The sequence below is a fragment of the Rhinolophus ferrumequinum genome, chromosome 2, assembly GCF_004115265.2.
Source record: "Rhinolophus ferrumequinum isolate MPI-CBG mRhiFer1 chromosome 2, mRhiFer1_v1.p, whole genome shotgun sequence".
Lineage (NCBI taxonomy): Eukaryota > Metazoa > Chordata > Mammalia > Chiroptera > Rhinolophidae > Rhinolophus > Rhinolophus ferrumequinum.
In genome coordinates, this window is record NC_046285.1 from 33900486 (window position 1) to 33920026 (window position 19541).

Here is a 19541-nt window from a genome sequence, read left to right on the forward strand (position 1 = left end):
TAGCATTATTAAATATACTTAACTTAAAAAATATAATCTATATGTTTAGTATGCTATTTATTAACTCCCGCTGCAGGATGTCACCATGGTAACAGGAATATACAAATAGGTCAGTCCTCTATGATACAGAAACATTGCTAATTTAAAGAATGCAATATGCTTAAGACAGGCAGAAACAATTCCACGACATAGTCATCGAATTGTTTATAAAAGAGGAGAAAGGTAAGATGAATACTTGAAATGGCAGATTGAAAAAAATTGAATCATTCTGCTGGAAAATGACTGATAATCACTCTTGAAGTTGAGAAAATGAAATGGTTTTAAAATGAATGATTAAATGCATAAGGCAAAAGAATGAGTTAGAAAAAAACATGGAAGAAGAAAATTCAGGTAGGAGAGTTAATATGTCAAAATGCCTGTGATATTTATTTGTTTATAATCTCAGTTGTAAGACAGAACCGGATAAAACCTATAATTTGATTTATTGTGCATATTTATTCAGTCTTCAGGTTGGAAAAAAGATAAAAAGATGTATAAAATCAGGTCACTGCCCTCAAAAACTCTTGTACGCATGCACATACATGTATTATTTCACTTAGTAAATAGTCACTGACTGTGTTTAGGTACCAGGGAACACAAATATAAATAATACATTGGCCCTGCCCTGAAGAGTTAATAATCTAATAGAAAAGACAGTCCTCAAAACATTAGCATTTAGTTTAACTCCTGAAATTGAAGCACATATAAAGCTATATGGGAACATAGTATCATAGCAATATTTTTTCCAGTTATTCAGAAAGAATTGATGGTTATATATCTACACTAAAATTTATGCTTCACTGAAAGCTAAGTGGTAGCGATTTATGAAATATTATAAAACTCACCATCTGTTTAATTGACTAGAGGCAGATCAGTGCACGTAGACATGTAATTGAAATACTATTCAACTTAAAAACAAATAATTACAAGATCTTTACATTTATCCAGTATCTAACTGCCACAGGAACATATGGAAATAACACTGTAGCAAAAGCTTCATTAAATGATACTGGTGACTGCCTAACAAGCCACTGAAGTGGGACTTCTGGGACAATGATGTCTGAGAATACCACGCTCTTTTTCACATAAACTAAAGAAAAGATTAATGCAAAAATCTCTCACCTTCCTTGACAGGAAGGTCACCCGGGTGCCCGGGGGAACAAAACTTACATGGTCTTGAGAGTGCTGAAAATATCAGGGAAAACCACTTGTGTCATCTTGGAGCATTCTGCTCATTTTACGTTACCAGTGATTCCTTTCACTTGTCAGTGCCACTACTGAAACAAGTTGGCTCAAGCTTCAACTTAATCCAGTGGAAAACCAGCCAAGACTGCAACTTTTCCCAAACTAATACAGGGCAAATACCGCTGCCCCCCAAGCAGTGAAGTATACAAAGTTCTGAAAGAATTACTCTGAAGGCGTGACTCCCCTCTCCTGATATGAATCCATTAAAGAAGAAAATCCATTTGGTAAAGAAAATTGAAATGCCTTTTTCCTAGCTAGAAAACATTACCATCCAGGTTACTTGAACTACTTGAGCTCTTGTGTGCTTCTCAAATACTTTTTTATCATCCCCTATCCATACATCCAATTAACATTTTTTAAATGCTTATGGTGCCCTAGACCTGGGGGCTGAAATCTGCTTCTTAAGGGCAGAGAGTAAATATTTTAGACTTTAGAAGCCAAGATGCAAAATTACAGAAACTATGTAGGTACTTATAATCATTTAAATATATAATCATTTAAACTGTAAAATGGTTATTCTCACAAGAACACAAACAAACAAACAAAAACAGGCCATAGTTTGCTGATTCCAGTGCTAGATCATAGTCAAATATTCTGACAAAGCTAAGACCATTAAGTTATTAAATAAAAATGAAGGTCTTTTGCACTGAGACCTAGATTGTTCCAGTAAGAGCCAGCAGGAATGATCTAATAAAGCTGTTCAATAGTATCATCTATTAGATAATAGATATTTCTATCTATTTTTATCAGATACTTCAATACATATAGAAAATGTTCTATACCTGTACAGCTCAATAAGGTAGTCATGACACAAGTGGATACTGCACATTTAAAATATGTCAAATGTGTCTGAGGAAGGAAATTTTCTAATGCTATTAAATTTTAATCTCTTTAAATTTACATTTAAATAGTCACATATGGCTAGTATACTGAAAAACAGATTTAACAGTCATATTTTTATATATCAATTAGTAGAGCCTAACTGAATTTGCTTGGGATTTGGTGACCCATTAGGTAGGTGTAAGGCATAAATATTTCCATGATAATACCAACAGGTCACAGTTTAAATTATTTTTATCTTTTGGTTAAAATTTCATTGGGTGTTAGTAATTACTCAGGATGTACACGCAGATCTTTCATTGCGTTTTGCAGATACTGTATTTTTTACAAATTGAAGGTTTGTGGAAACTGTATCGAGCAACTGTATCGGCGTCATTTTTCTAATACTACTTGCTCACTTTGTGTCTCTGTGCCACATTCTGGCAAGTGTTGCAGTATTTCAAACTTTTTATTATTATTATTTTATTCATTATTGTGATCTGTGATCTCTAATGTTACTATTGTAATTGTTTTAAGGCACCACGAATCATGCTCATACAAGACAGAAGTTATATTTATTCTGACTGATCCACCAACTGGTCGTTCCCCCATCTCTCTCCCTCTCCTTGGGCCTCCCTATTCCCTAAGATACAATATTGAAATTAGGGTAATTAACAACCCTACAATGGCCTGTAAGTATTCAAGTGAAAACGAAGAGTCATACATCTCACTTTAAATTAAAGGTTAGAAACGATTAGGATTAGTGAGGAAGGCATGCCGAAAGCTGAGGTAAGCCAAAAGCTAGGCCTCTTGCTCCAAAGAATAAGCAAAGTTGCAAAAGCAAAGCAAAAATCTTGAAGGAAATTTAAAGTGCTATCCAGTGAACACATACATGATAAGAAAAAGAAACAGCCTATGGCTGATATGAAGCCAGTTTTACCTGTCTGCGTAGAAGATCAAACCATTCACAACATTGCTTCAAGAAGTCTAATGCATAGAAAGGTGCTAAGAGGTGAGGAAACTGCAGAAGAAAAGTTTGAAGCTAGTAGAGGTTGGTTCATGGGATTCAAAGAAAGAAGCTGTCTCCATAACACAAAAGTGTGGGTGAAGCAGCAACTGCTGACGTAGAAGCTGCAGCAAGTTATCCAGAAGACCCAGCTAAGGTAATGAAGGTGGTTACACTAAACAACAAATTTTCAATGTAGACAAAACAGCCTTATGTTGGAAGAAGATGCCATCTAGGACTTTTGTAACTACAGAAGGTAAGTCAAGGCCTGGCTTCCAAGCTTCAATGGATAGGCTGACTTTCTTGTTAGGAACTAATATAGCTGGTGACTCTAAGTTGAGGCCGATGCTCATTTCACATTATGAAAATCCTAAGGCCCTTAATGATTATGCTAAATTTATTATACCTGTGCTCTCTGAATAGAACAACAAAGCCTGGATGACAGCACACCTGTTTACAACATGGTTGCCTGAATATTTTAATCCTATTGTTGAGAACTACCTGCTCATAAAAACAGACGCCTTTTAAAATATTACTGCTTTTTGACAATGCACCTGGTCACCGAAGAGCTCCGATGGAGATGTACGAGATTAATGGTGTTTTCATGCCTGCTAATACACCATCTATTCTGCAGTCCATGGACCAAGGAGTAATTTCCACTTTCGAGTCTTATTATTGGAGAAACACATTTCATAAGGCCGTAGCTGCCATAGATAGTGACTGTTCTGATGCATCTTGGCAACGTAAATTGAAAACCTTCTGGAAAGCATTCACTATTCTAGATGCCATTAAGAACATCTGTGATTCATAAGAGGTCAGATTATCAACATTAACAGGAGTTTGGAAGAAGACTCCAACCCTCTTGGATGACTTTGAAGGATTCAAAACTTCAGTGGAGGAAGTAACTGTAGATTTGGTGGAAATAGCAAGAGAACTAGAATTAGAATTAGAAGTGGAGTCTAAAGATGTAACTGAACTGTTGGAATCGCATGATAAAACTTGGACCAATGAGGAGGTGCTTCTTATGAATGAGCAAAGGTTGTTTCTTGAGATAGAATCTACTCCTGGTGAAGATGCTGTAAAGATTCTTGAAATGACAACAAAAGATTTAGAATACTATTACATAAAGTTAGCTGACAAAGCAGTGGCAGGGTTCTGGAGGATTAACTCCAGTTTTGAAAGAAGTTTCTACTGTGGGTAATGCTGTCAAACAGCATCACCTACTACAGAGAAATCATTTGTGAAAGGAAGAATCAATTGATGCCACCAACTTCGCTGTTGTCTTTTTTAAGAAATTGCCACAGGTACACCAACCTTCAGCAACCATTACTGTGATCAATCAGCAGCCATCAACACTGAGGCAAGACCCTCAACCAGCAAAAAGATTATGACTCCCCCAAGGCTAGATGATGGTGTTAGCACTTGTTAGCAATAGACTATTTTCACATTAAGGTATGTACATACCTTTTTTAGATATAATACTATCGCATAGTTAATAGATTACAGTACAGTGTAAGCATAACTTTTATATGCAATGCGAAACCAAAAAATTTGTGTGGCGCTATGGAGATATTCACCTTATTGCAGTGGGCTGGAAGCGAACCCGCAATATCTCCAAAGTATGCTTGTCAATTATAGAACTTGAAAAAACCTTCAGAGGGCAGGTAGTTAAGCTGTCTCTATTAAGTACACTGTGTGTTACATGTTCCAAAGAAGGAAAAAGAGGCATATTGCATGATGGCTCACAACTAGAACTTTGAAGTTAGGAAGCCCTGCAATAAAGCACCAATTCTGTTACAGAGTATTTTTAAGATCTTAGGCAAGCTATTTCACCTCTTTATTCCTCAGGTTCCTCCTTTTCTAAAACAGGTTAACAGTAGCTTCACCATTGGGTTGGTGTGATGAATAAATGAGATCAAGGATTTAAAAATGTATAGCAGTGTCAGGTCAATGAAACCGTAAGTCTTACTGTTTTATTACCAATATTAATTAAAATTAATAACAGTATATGATAAATATTCTAGGATGGATTCTACATTCTAGAATGGATTCTACAAGCCATAATCTGACTTAGTAGAAACCATTTCATTACTCTGCATATGAGACAGCTACATATGGGGTGTTGGGTATATCATTGTATTATTGTCCAAGAGACATAATTTTGAATCCTGACTCTTACAATGTACTAGAGTAACCACGTCACATGACTAGTCTGAGCCTCATCTTCTTACCTGAAAATGAGAAGAATAATACTAACCTCTCCAAGTTGTTGATAAAATAAAAGATGTAAAAAAGTTTTGTTCATATAAAAGATATTGATAAGGGTGTATTGATAAAGAGTTGACCTTAAAATCAAGTCTCAATTCCCTGTTTCAACCTGAGATGTTTTTTTCTTCTTCATCCTTTAGGGTTACTGAATGATAACTACTTCCTTTGTTACATCTCTTGGGTCAAAGGGATCACACACTTCAAAACTAAAAACTAAATGTTGTCAGGATAAAGGGTGGAATCAAGAGGAGTTTCTCTGAATTAAATTATAATATTTGTGAAAAACCAATGAGGTGAAGAACACAAACCACCCCAGACCAAAGCAAAATTTGAGTAGCCATGTTAGTGATTTTAACATATCTCCATATGCAAAAATCTGTACGTAAAAACTCCTAGGAGTATGTCTTCGGTGAGCATGGAACACTGGAACATAAACGCAGGAGGCCAAGAGGTAAACTGTGACATACCCCTAAAGAAAGAGTAACCTAAAGATATGCTTCATATGTTCTCTGCACCAAGTGTTTCTCTGCCACAGAGATAGATGCATATGGAAAATACAATCAGATGCCATTACACATTATCATCCCTCTACCCAGATGCAAATAGGTTTCATGCTACCTGCCAAACTGTACTGGATTGCAGTGGAGGTTCTATAGGGCTGTGTAGGCCAAGTCTGAACTTGGCCGACAGCAGGGATGAGTGCCATGATAAATGAGCCATGTCTGCCGTGGTTTGGGACGAGAGGGACCACCTTCTCACGGTAGTTGCAGACCCTTTCATATCTCTGATATTGTCATATCTCTGATATCGACAGCAAAAACTTCTCGGTATAATCTGAATTTCCTGTATCTTTCTGTTCAGAAAATAGCCTGATATCTGAGAGTCCAGATCTCCTGGCCAGTATATTTCTGGTCTATAACTTACTCAGTTGGCATTCTGGTTCGCTGACTAGTCTCTTGTGAGCTTACCTAAACTGCAATTAGGCTGCTGCATCCATTCTCAGTGAACTGACAAAGTCAATTTTCTGACTCCGCAAAATTGATAAGCAAACCCCAGATTACGGTAAATTCACAAAGGTAAATCTTATGTGACCTCTTAGTACACAAACAGAAGGCTGGCTTTCTTGGTATGAAAATAACTATCAGGCTCTTCTTTAAGACTCCAATAAACACCATTTTTAATCAGTTCGTATTTCTAATTTTAATAATTTACTTTCTTAAATTTTGCTTCACAGATCTGCTATTGCTTACATGGTATTTAATTCTACACAAAAGCTCTCTCCATCTCTCATTTTAAAGTTTAAAACCAGCAAGAGTGCTTCAAAGTCTAGTTCCTTCTCAGTCTATAATTTCATCATCCTGTCAACATTAGTTATATCTTCACCTTTCTTTTGATGGATGCCTGAATCATTCTTTTCCAAACCCAAACACACTCAGTCATACCCCATTTGTGACAGCACCATTTCTTTTTCATGCCCACACACCACCCTAATCAAACCCATGTTTCTAGTTTTACCTTTCGGACATTTGCCAACCGATTCATCATCAAGGACTCCTCTCGGTCATCATCGTCATCCAAGTCCAGCATCGGCATTCCAAACGGGTCAATGATGCTACAGCACCTGGAGCCTTCATCTCTCGGATCAAAGGGGTCTACAATTATGGGCTCCGTTCCTTTTATTTCGCAGCGGCAGAAGGGGCAGCCCTGGCCGTCTGACTCCTGAACAAACACAAAAAAGGTGCTGATTGGTATTTGTTCAAATACAGTAGTATCAAGAGGAGCTAATGTTCTACAATTATCAAAAGCTGAAAAAATGAGGTTTTAGTCTAGGCAGTGGGGGTGGTGAAAGATCTGTCCTGAAGAGGTAGTAGAGTAGAACAGGGAGCCCACAAAATTATGGCAGACATTCAGGATTACAAACTTCAAATTTTTGTAGAAACGTTTCTTTTAAAAAGTTTGATTTGACAAAGAAAAGGAGCCTAACATTATTTTACTTAATGTTCACTTACAATTTTAATGTTATCAAAACTTCAGAGTCCTGCAGAAAACTAGAAACTGAATCACGTCCCTCTTTACCAAAAGGCACCAGTGCTAAACATTTTATAGAGGACTTTTTGACAAAAATTCATCATAAATAAGTAATAGTATCAAGTGGAACAATCCATTTCAAAATCAATTCTGGAAAAGTTCTTGTGCATATTACTATAGCTAAATATTGCCATTTTAATTGCTGAGGTCTTTAAAGTCCTGATTTATAAGTAATCAGTAGGGAAAAAAGTAAAGTAAGTCTATATTCAGAAACCATCATCTGTCCTGAGAGCCTGAAATCCTGACACATCTCATGTGGAATATAATACTATGTGAGATAGTAAGCTTCGCCTCTCGTCTTGCTTTCAAACTAGATACTGCAAAAAGATTTGCGCAAATACTTTAAAGTCAGAAATTCATTTATTGGTTATTAGTCAAAGTCTCTCAATTCAATTTCTCAAATATAACTGCACTAAGAACTCACAACTGGCAGAGAAACAGGACAAGACTCTTTCCTTGCCCTACAGATAATGCTGTCTTCTAGAAAGAGATAGCGTAAGATGTTCACCACCATATTTTTGTTTCTGCATTATACCGACTTCAGGAATGTGTCATTTAAAAAATAGTAAAAATCATAAAATTGTTTTAAGGCAGAAATGGAATGAATTAGCACTGTTTTAGAGATGAGACAAGGGATGCACACAAAGCTGACATCTTTAAAGAAACCCTTCAGTACTTAACTCAAAAGACGGCCCTATCCACTTGGTATGACATGAAACTGGTGCTCTAAAGCTGCCCTACAGCGATCCTCTGATCAGTGGTAGAATAATACTCTTTCCTCTCAGGGGCCAAATTACTGAGCAACCGTTCACTCTGGCAGATCCTACAGTAGGCAGTTTATTCTTTCTCAAGTGTCACTCAGATTAACAAATTGAACATCTACATTGCCACAGACACTGCCAAAGAAAATGATAAACACACACTCTTTGGATTGGTTAATGAAAACAAATTGCAACATTCCCTTATTATCTATTACATAATTTGAGAAAGGGACTTGGAATGGTAAAATAGTTGAACTAAAGCGGTAAAAAAAATAGACATGCTAATTCAGAATCATTTGATGTTCACTGCCACACATGCTCAGGTCTGGTGGGCTTCAAGGCAACTTAAATATTATTTGCCCCATCATTTTACAGATGATAAAACTGAGACTTAATTCTTCTATCTTACATTGATACATTTCCTAATGCAGGAATAAATATTTAAGCAAAGCTAAACCTTTCTCCTATCTTTTGATAATAGTATCATTAAATTTAAGTGTATATTCAATATATGCTATCATCCAAGTAAAATCCCCTTATTATAAAAGTCAAAAGGAATCCACATTGTGTACATTCAGTGGAATTTTCTTACAGATCTGCATAAGATAATTTCAAAAAGATTCTAATATAAGAGCAAGATGTGAAAGACCTGATGTTCCCTGTATCTTTAATGTATGAAGGACGGAAAGCAGTAGTCTGGGTCTGAGTCAACACTTCGTTCATTCATACATTAAAAAAGAAATTACAGAAAATTTTAAACATACAAAAAAGCAGAGAGAAAGTGTGATGAATCCATATGTACCTATCACCCATCTTCAACAATTATCAAGTCACAGCCAATGCTGTTTTAATCTATATTTTCACTTGCTCACTCCACCCCGGATTATTTTAAAGCACAGCCTACACATTACATAAATTCATTTGTAACTGTTTAAGTATGTGTATCTAAAAATAGAAAATCTTTTAAGACATAACTACAATACAATTATCATAACTAAAAATGAGTCCACTCAGTCTAAAACATTAAAAGTCATATTATTTTTGAGTGCATCGTCTAGAATATGCAAACCACTATTTGGCTACAAAGGCTTCTCTTAGAACCTTCATGGTCAATTTGCATGTTGTTTTGGTAGAGGGTGACTTACGGTGTATGTTATCTATTTCCTAATATTTCTAAAGGGTAACTGAAAAGATTAAGTTTAGAAAGGGAAGGCGGTAAAAGGTAATAGCATCTTGAGTCTACAACAAAGAGACTGGGAAGAGTTCATCTAAAACCCAATTTAGGTTTTACTCCATCTCTCCTATCTGAAAGTATAATGCTAATACAAATTACTGATGTGTGTTAGAATCGCTGGTTTATGAGGGTATATCACAAATTATATTTTCTGTTCAGCTTTATCTTTGTTGAGAGTTTATATTACTCACTAGATCAAAAAAAAAAAAAAAAAAACAGCTGCAATGGACATCCTTTTTGATTTGCAAACAGATCATGCCGAACGTGTCTCCCTAATGGTATTTACACTGATAGGACTTCACCCATCACTCTTTCTCTGTAAACTGACTACTGTCATATGCAAATTAAACTTAACCATAAATTCTCAAATGCCACTTTTGTACTCTGTCCTAGTTTCTGTCAGATGGTTGACTGAATACACATGAAGAATGTCTTCAATAGGCATATAACTCACTAGCATTGTGCCTCAATAATTAAAATAATGTTTCTGTCAACATACACTTAATGCAAGATCAAGGAATATATTTTAATGAAGAAGAAAGATCAAGAAATAACTCCTTTTCTAGTCTCCAACATATTAACATTCTGAGAATGTTAAGAGGAAGCACTTGGGAGTCCACCATTCTAACTGACTAAGTAGATTTCACTTCCTCAAATGAGAAATATTCTCAAAATAAAGGATACAGAAGTTATCAGTGAGTACCACACTCATCTGAAACTTAACTATGTGATATGCTCATAATAAAATAATTCACACTCATATGCCAACCATTAATATTATAAGTTAATGATATTGAAAAGAACTTTAGGTAACCTGAGAACAAATCAACATCGATAGAAAAATAGAAAAAAAGTTTAATTTCCAAAAAATGCATCATTCCTCAGTAACACCCTATGTAAAAATCCTAATATTACCAGTATCATTATACCATCATCGTATATACAATTTACCTTGCATTTCTTTCTGTTTAAATATTGTTCAGATATTATTTCTTTTATTTTTTTAAAGATAAATGTTATATGTAGTATAATTTCTTTATACTTTAACATCAATCACTTCATGCCTTCCCATATATACAATATACATGGAGGTTTGAGAGAATGCATAGAACTTCATGAGTCTCATCTAGGAGTGCATTTTATATTTTTACTGTGTGTGTGTGTTTTCCATATCTAACTTCTTTCCATCCTGTAACTTCTAATTTACATTACCTTGCTATAGTTCATGCAGATTTGAAATTAACATTAAATAAAGAAACAAATATAAATAACTGGATACATACATATATACATATACTGAGAGTAAACTGGGTCATTTTCAGACATTAATATTCCCCACAGAAACTCAGTAACTTCTTGTTAAAAGAATAAATGAAAGAATGAATGAGGATAGTAGTAATCTTAGACTAATTACCCCCAGTGGAAGAGATCTTTGGTTGTGGTGCTCTTTTATGATGGGCAAGGGAGAAGACATTGGTGAATCTAGACTTAGAACTTCTAGTGTTACTTTGGAAGGCCCATGAAAACAGTGAATCAGAAAAGGAGCACAGACATTCTGAATCAAGACACTTGGATTGGGATCCCACATTCACCAATGAATTACAGCTATGTGACACTGGCTAAGCCATTTCATCTTATTTGTAGGGTATAATTAGAGAATGTACATTTAAAGGGACACCTTAAAGACAAAGGGAGAGAAATTAATACAAAGATTTCCAAAGTGCTATGCAAATTCCAATTGGTATAATTACTATAAAAAGACGCAAGAACAAAGAAATAAGATAATTGAGGAAACATAGCATACGAAAAAAAATCATATATCCATAAGTTTTCCATGAAATTATTACAATAAAAACCTGCAGAATTATTATTGTATATAAGTTGAAAATAACCAGAAATATGAGTTGTTTTCCCACTACAATCATTTACTTTATTAGGAACAATTACAACTAAAATTCCAGGCACCGTTGTAAGCAACATCCATATATTAACTCATTTAAACCTATGAGGTAGGTAAAATTATCATCCACAATTTTCCAATGAGAAAAATTGATAGTTTAAATAATTTGATGGAGGTCACACAGCTAAGTGGTACTGAGGAAGAAATTACATCCAGGAGGTCTGTTTTAAGAACTTAATCTTTTCATCACCACACTATCACTATACTACACTATTATATCAGAATGTAGTCATTCCTCAATCTCAGATTCATAACCTAGGTTAAATCAAAATAAAGTTTAAAAATAGAGGCCTACTACCCATCATTCAAAAATGGGGAAAAAATTAAGTATTTTGTTCAAGTTGCAAGATTCAAATTAAAGAAGCTACATAATCAATGAATATTCTGTTTGCTCTAATTGAAAAGTTTCATCTTTTAACAGGAAGATGCAAAAACTTATCCTAGTAAGTATAATCCTCGTTCAGATATATTTTTTTTACATACTAAGAGCTTTTCTTTTTAAACATTTGTTGCTAGAATCCAAGTTATAACTTTAATGCATGAAGTTTATGAGAGCTTGCATTCTGAAGATGTTTGATGTAATGGCGCCAACTTTTAAAGCACCTATTACAGGCCCTTGTCAGAGCCAACTGCAAATGTTTCCCAAGTGCCGATATCGGCCATTGTGCAGGCACATCACCATACAGTGAGCGTCTGCTGAATGCTGTCACTAGACTCAGAGTCCAGCACTGGGTCTACCAGATTTTATTGTTTCTTATCTGTTTCCTCCTTTTCATTCCTGTCATCTGTAGGATCATGAACTGCAGTTCATCACTATAATATTTTTGGATGACTCTGGTAGCCCCTACATGACTCCCAAAGTGAAAGAGGAGCTACAACATTTTAGCACATTTGTACAAAAAGACAATGTGTAATCAAAGACAAAAATATCAATTTATAACATTCTTAAAGGCAAATATTATTTTCTTATTTGTAGTACTAAGGTTCCAAATTTTTTCTTGAGGCCAGAAATTTGAAGGTCGGTTGCTTTTGAAGACAGATACAGTAGAGGATTATTTCTCAGTGCCATGGACCTGCGATGGTGATTGTGTTGGCTTCTCCCCTCTCTTAAAGAACTACACATTTTTTACTTTTAATCGAATTAAAGTCTTTGGCAGTAATTCAAAAGAAGGCTGCCAATCCAACTGATTTATATGTATCCATTTTTATTTTGAAAGCAACATTTGAGGAACATGGTTTAGAGTGTGTGCTATTCATGAGCTCAGAAGCCATTTTCTAGATCCCAGGAAACACAAAACAAAACCCATAGAATGAAAACAATTCCTTCCTTTACACCTTATGTGATAACCCTGCAATGCAATATGCTACTACAAAAAGGAAGAAATGGAGGAATTCAGCATGAAGAAGAAAAATGTTTTGTTAATATCCATGGAATAGTGTGGACGCGAAAGAAAACACTCCAAATTTTATTGCCAAGGGTAAAACAGAAATGCCACACCCAGAGTGATACTGCTTCAAAGAATGCCTCTAGAGAGATGATGATCCAACTTATTTAGTATTCTGTGACAACTCTGGCTTGCTTATTCAATTTATTAAATAACAGAGATGTTTCAGAAGAAGAAAAAATTATCTAACACCTCTTTGGAAGCATGACTAATGGGCCATTATGACAGCAATTAAAGAGTAACCATTTGCAGCCTTATAACAACTGACACTGGTACAGTACATTTCTTAGGGTTTCTGTTAATTACACAAAATTTAAGTCTCCAATGAATTTCAATTAAACCAAAGTAGGGCATCAAACGGAAGGAAAAGTTGGTGAAGAATTGCTTGCTAAAAGTTCACACTGGCATAATGTTTTATGGTCAGGGTGTAATACTTCATATTGGACTCGGACTGATTTATCAGAGCTTCTTGGCAGACATGCAGCCTTTAAAATCCTTCCCATTTCAGCATGCCCAACCAAAGTAACAAAAAATGTCTCGAATCCATAATTAAATTTGAAGGATAACAGGATGTTCAAGTAATTATGAATACTTTATAAAACTATGATTTAGTTTTAACTTCTTGAGGGTAGGTGCTTCTTAGATCAGAGATTAGTACAGAACCTGGGATACATAAGCGACTTAAAGACTGTTGAATAACTTAAGGAATGAAGGAATGAATGAATGAATAAACGGATTTGAGATCTTGGAGAATGACAAATGAAACAATCTATGTCTGTTCTCATCTCTTCACTTCTAGTGCACAAAGTCATAAAAACATTAAAAATGCTAGTGTGCGTTTGTGTACTTGGAGGAGAGAGGGAGGGTGGGAGAGAGGGAAGTGAGAGAGAGAGAAAGGAGAAAGAATGCAAGAAAAGAAGTTCTGGATAAGAAAATATTCCCAAGGAAATTATATTAATTATATGAAAATATAAAAATAAATATAACATTTAGACATAAATATTGACTTTAACAAATAGACAGGAAAATATTACCTTTACTAATTCCTGACTATTTTTATGACTCAAACCTGTTGCTATTCCAGATAAAATTGACACCTGTCACTGCCTTTGAACAATGTACTTTCTCTATCAATAAAGAATAATAGGCATTTGGCCACTAAATCTGTTGACAAACCTCTGTGTATCTCAGTTTCACTATTTTAAAAATAAATATAATAAAAGAACTCACCTCATAGGATTATTGTGATGATTAAATAAACTGGCACATATAAAATTAAAAAAAAATCTATGTCTGTTTCTGTCAAACCACTTAGGGGAAGCAAAATAAATTATTCCTGTGCATAATTAAGTTTGATAACTTCTTCCTATAGAAAAAACAAACAAGCTTATAAAACAAAACTATGGGCTTTAAAATCAGAAAATATGGACTCTAGCCCTGTACCAATTTGAATAGGGAGAAATTTGAAAGAAACATATACTATAACCTGCAGTCATATCCAAAGACTTAATAGTGTACATTACCCATTACATCTGTGAGTTGTAAAATTATGGAAATGTTCAATAATTTTGTTCTTTTTGTTCTCATATTCACCATTAATTAGGTCAAGTCCAGTGAGCAGTTCACTGGGGCTACGATATAAGGTTTTCAGCATATCTAATGTCTGTCAACTGCTGTTCATACAATATGAAAGCTGCCAAACCAGATCAGTTGGCTGGCAGGAAGCACCACTGTGTGCAATCCATATGTAAATGTAGAGATATTCAGGTTATACAAAAAAAATGGAAAGGTTCAAAAGTTGAAGCTTCCTTTAACCACTAAAATCTCACAGAGATACAGAGACTACAGTATATCACTTTGTAATTCTCAAACCTTGGCCTAAGACCAAATTTCTTCAGGGTAGACAAAACTTGAACCAGGGATCACCATGCATGTTTCCTGGTGTGAAAAAGCAACAAACAGAAACTCAGTCTTACTGCCTCTAGGTTAGTGCTGGTATTAGTGCAAGCAATAAAAATAAAATAACCTGGCTCAAAAATAAGTAGAAAAAAATCAAAATGTGAAAAGTTGAAGGGAATCACCCAGCAGTTTCTGAATGGAACAAATGGATCTGAGGTTTAAAATTCTTAGGATTTATTCTCAAATCTTGAGCATGATAAAAGTCCTGTGAAAAGATCACAGATACTTCTCAGAAGAGAAATGGACACAACTAAGACATCACAAATGCTTTTCACAATTGATCTATAATATCGAAGTCTTTTTCTAATTATAATCTTAATCTTCCTCTTCTCATTCCTTTACATTATCTATAGCATACAGTCATAAATATTTACTAAGTAACTACCAATGTACAGGTAGACAGCATGCTTGGGGAGAAGAATTCTAAAACAGATAAAGCAATCCAGATTCAAGAGGAGAAAGGCAAATATGCAAACATTTGTAATATAAATACAGTGAGGTAAGAGCTTACAGGAATATATATCAAAATGTAAAATGTATCAAAAATATTTATTAATCATGAGGGATTTATAATAAATTAATGTTTATTAATTGTGTGGGAAGAATTTAAAAATAATGCTTAAATAATGCCTTTGCATACTTTCCATTAACCTATAAGCAAAATTCTATGATCAGAGTAACATCATTGACTAGTAACAAGAGTGTGATTTATTTTGATTATTATTTCAACTTTCTGAGTACTTTCGAATTTGTTATTTTTTTGTTACCACTTTACTTAGTAAACTACTACTTTATTACTACTTTCTTATATAGGTTCTCCTAAAATTTTAGTCAAAGACGGTTTTCAGTGCTTGGCAATTTACTCACTTCCTCAATTTCTAAAAGTAAAACTGAGAAGTACTTCTGATTAAAACAGAGAAATAGCAAATATTAACAATTTATAAATATGATTGGACATATCTTCATTTATATGTCCATCAGACCATTATGGCCATTAGACCAACATGAAAAAATCATGAACTGAATCAAGGAACTGACGTTTAACTACTAGCACGAGGAACTGCTAGTATCATTTGGGGAATGCTCAGTAACATAGAGAAAAGTTGTGGTGATGTAAAAGGCAAAGGATTAATAGCCATGACAACCAGGAAGTATTCCGTGTCTACTGCACATAAAATACTAACTGCAAATAGTTCACAAACTTACTAAATAAAATATATAGCACTAGCCCTAAAATTTTAAAAGATATTATTCCTTTCAAGGAGTATACAGATCGTAAAATAAAATCTTTGTTTGTTTTATATTCTGTCATACTCTTTTACTCACCCTAGGCTACAGGTAAACAGCTATTTTGTGTAACATTTTATATAATAATCTTTAGTAATCAAAGGCTTCTGCCAAACTAATAGGAGCTTCTGACTTTAAACCCACTTAACTTCCAAATGTAAGGTAAGAATCAAGTTAAAGATGTCAAGTCCTGCAATATGCATGTCTGTGTGCACTCCGACCAGGGCCTCTAAGAGGAGATGCTGAAATACACAGGCCATGCAGAGAGCACTGGGAGTTTGTACCAGCCTGAAATTCTGGTTTTCTTGAGGAAGAAACACAAAACTATTAGTTTCTTTGTACCTGTGAGAACCATACTGCCACACTCAGGGCATAAGTCCATCCAAGAGGTGACAAACACAATTGGCCTCTTTGTCAGTTTAATACTTCCCCTGAAATACTGAATGGTTATGGAGTAAAGCAGTCCTAAAGTCGTCCTATCCCCGTCAGCCCTGCACGGTCAGTAACATCTAACACTTTCTACTGACACATTTCTACTTGCCACCAGACAGTTTTGCCTTCTACCAGCATAACTGAATTTATTGAAAGTTATCTATCAAAAGACATTGCTAAGTCAGAAAAACGATTACTGTTAATAGCAATCAAGTGCCTAGCAGTCGAGAATGAGTTTGCTGATGCCACACTGAGCAGACCCCTTCCTCTAGCTCCTCCCTGTACTGCACAAAATTCACCAACATCAAGAAGGGATAAACAGAAGTTACAGCAAGGACATCAAAGAAAACCTAAAGTAAAATATAAACCAAACGCATATTGAAAGAGAGCAGGGTAAAGGTGAACAAGTTTTACTGAGGTAACGAAGATGTTGGGAGATCAGAAATGGCTTTGAAAATGTAAATCAGTTGTAACTCATTTCTTAATTATTCCTCTTTTTCTTCACTTTTTAAATGTCCCCAAAGGAAAAAGGAGGCCCTTTTTATAAGATTGTGAAAATCATTACATTTTATTACCAAGTAATGAGCTAAGCAGACACCAGCCCTCCTCTGAGGCTGCACTCCCCCTCCCTGACCCTCTAAGGCCATCCTTCCAGGAAAGCACAGGTTCTGGGTTGGAGAGAAGATCAGGGACTCAGGAACAGGGTAGGATTGTTGATTATATACCCAACTGCAATTTTTTTTAAAAGGCTAGAAAATTTATTGGCTTTCTAAACACCATCAACAATATTCACTTCAATATTGACTTTAACAGTAGTTAAAAAAAATTGGCTTGATCAAAATATTCTGGGAATCCTCCAAATACCTCAAAACTGGAAATCTGTCCAAAGATCCACTTTAAAATCCCAACCTTTATTACATGTAAAGAAATAGAAGGGATGCCCTTGGGGAAATCAGTTATTCTCTAGGTCTTATTTAAAAACATCGAATCAATTTATATTTATTGAACATCTGTCTACAGAGGGGAAGGCAGTTTATCTTAAATTCTACTTCTGTAAATTGAAAAATGTAATGCCTGTTTCTGTGGAAACTACAAGTATTTGGGAGGCTTTTCCTGTCTGATTCTCCTATTTTAGCCTTACAGAGCAACCGTAGACATATGTGAGACAGGAGCCACACCTCCTCAGGAAAAGAGGGGTGGTTGAAACATCAACATAAGATTTATCTATTAGGGTTCACTTTGCTTCAAAATAAACAGAATCTGATCTAAAATAAATTGTGTAAATATGGTTCGTTCGTAATATGGATAAGTGACTTTCTGAAATCAGTAGTGTTATAGAAGAAGAACTACTTATGACTAATACAAACATTTTACATGCAAAAGAATGAAAATATAAAATAGCAAAAAAATCAAACTATATAAATAAAAGAAACTCAAACACATGAGTGTTTTGTGGGGTTTTTTTAACAACCATGCAAACAATGCACTGATCAGTATTACTTCCTGAATCATTAAGATGAAGAAAACTGAAAAGAGAAATACTGCTAGGGAATGTAAGGAAGACATCCATGTTGCTAATTAAACCTTGAGCATACCTGCCATGCTGTAAGGCAAGAGGTGCACATCAAATGCCCACAGGGCTCAATCTTGACATCTTTGTCGTTCTCAGCACAAATTTTACAGAGCTGAAAAGTGGAACCCATTTCACAATATAATTCATATTGTTCCTGGAATTTGAAAAACAGAGGCAATATTAATATATTTTTATCATGAACTGTTAATATTGAATTTTCTCCAATATAATAACTTACAACAAATTCCTCAAACTTGATCCTATCAGGATTTGGTTACCATTTAAGACATGTTTTAATTAGACAACCACAATTTGGTCTACATAATCATTTTTTAAAAGATTTGACCTTTAATCAGTGATTGTATAAGCTTTTTTAATACTTGGAATTACTGTTTTGTGCTTTTCTTTTAGAAAGGGACTTGCTTCAGTAGTCACAGTGATTCAAAAGACAAAAACGTATGGTTTTAAGAGGCATTAAATAACTTACTTTTCTTTATAAATGCCACATACTCATCTAATTTTACTGTCCAATTGCAGTGTGTGTGTGTGTGTGTGTGTGTGTGTGTGTGTGTGTGTATAAAATTCTGGCTGTAAATGTGTGTGTATGAAATTTCTAAAGATATTTATTAAATATCTAATAATATCTAATATCTAATAAATATCTTTAGAAATTTCAGAATGGAAGAAAAGCAGCACATTTGCCAACCCCTTCCTGAAAGCTAGGTACTATGGCCCATATGCATTATATCATATAATCTCCAAAGCATAATAAAATATATTGAATTAAAAAAAATATATTTGAGGCTCAATAAGTTTACAAATTTTCCTCAAATTCTATAGTAAATCTCTAAATTGCATACTCTTTTCCCAATCTTGATCACTTCAGCGATCAAAAATTGTTTTATCAAAACTCTATTCTCTTGATTTACTAGTTTAGAACCTTACAGCATAGTAAAGTTCTCAGTGTTCAAATACTGAAAAGATCTGTCACAAAGAAGATACAAATATATGGTGAATGTAAAGAAAATTTTAAAAGTGTTATTTAATAGAGATACAAAGAAAATGAATTATGGAAATAAAATTTGTTTAGGTAAGGCAATGTTCTAATAAGTGTCTATGTACATGGCACTGGTTAGGATAAATAATGACAATATTTAGTTCCTAACCATTTAAAAGATCTTACAATCATGGTTGAGAAAACACACACACACACACACACACGCACACACACATTTATATATATGAGTAAATTATGTCTACCATGGTATATGTATGTATGACTACATAAATAATTTTTAAAGATATTAAGGAAAAAGACAAGAGAGATTGGATCAAGATGGAAAGGAAATAAATGTAAAGTAATGCAAAATAAATTATAAATCACTGAAGTCCCTAAAATAATAGGTAAGTATTTGTGTTGGTCAT

General features: G+C 34.5%; 1 protein-coding gene across 1 annotated transcript in view; it reads right to left on the reverse strand.

Annotated features, from left to right (window-relative positions):
- Positions 1-19541, reverse strand: part of CBLB (Cbl proto-oncogene B) — a 210583-nt gene that overhangs the window by 77652 nt on the left and 113390 nt on the right. Inside the window, 2 exon segments of the mRNA XM_033131542.1 lie at positions 6893-7096; positions 18139-18270. Of these exon segments, the coding sequence (XP_032987433.1) occupies positions 6893-7096; positions 18139-18270 (336 nt within the window).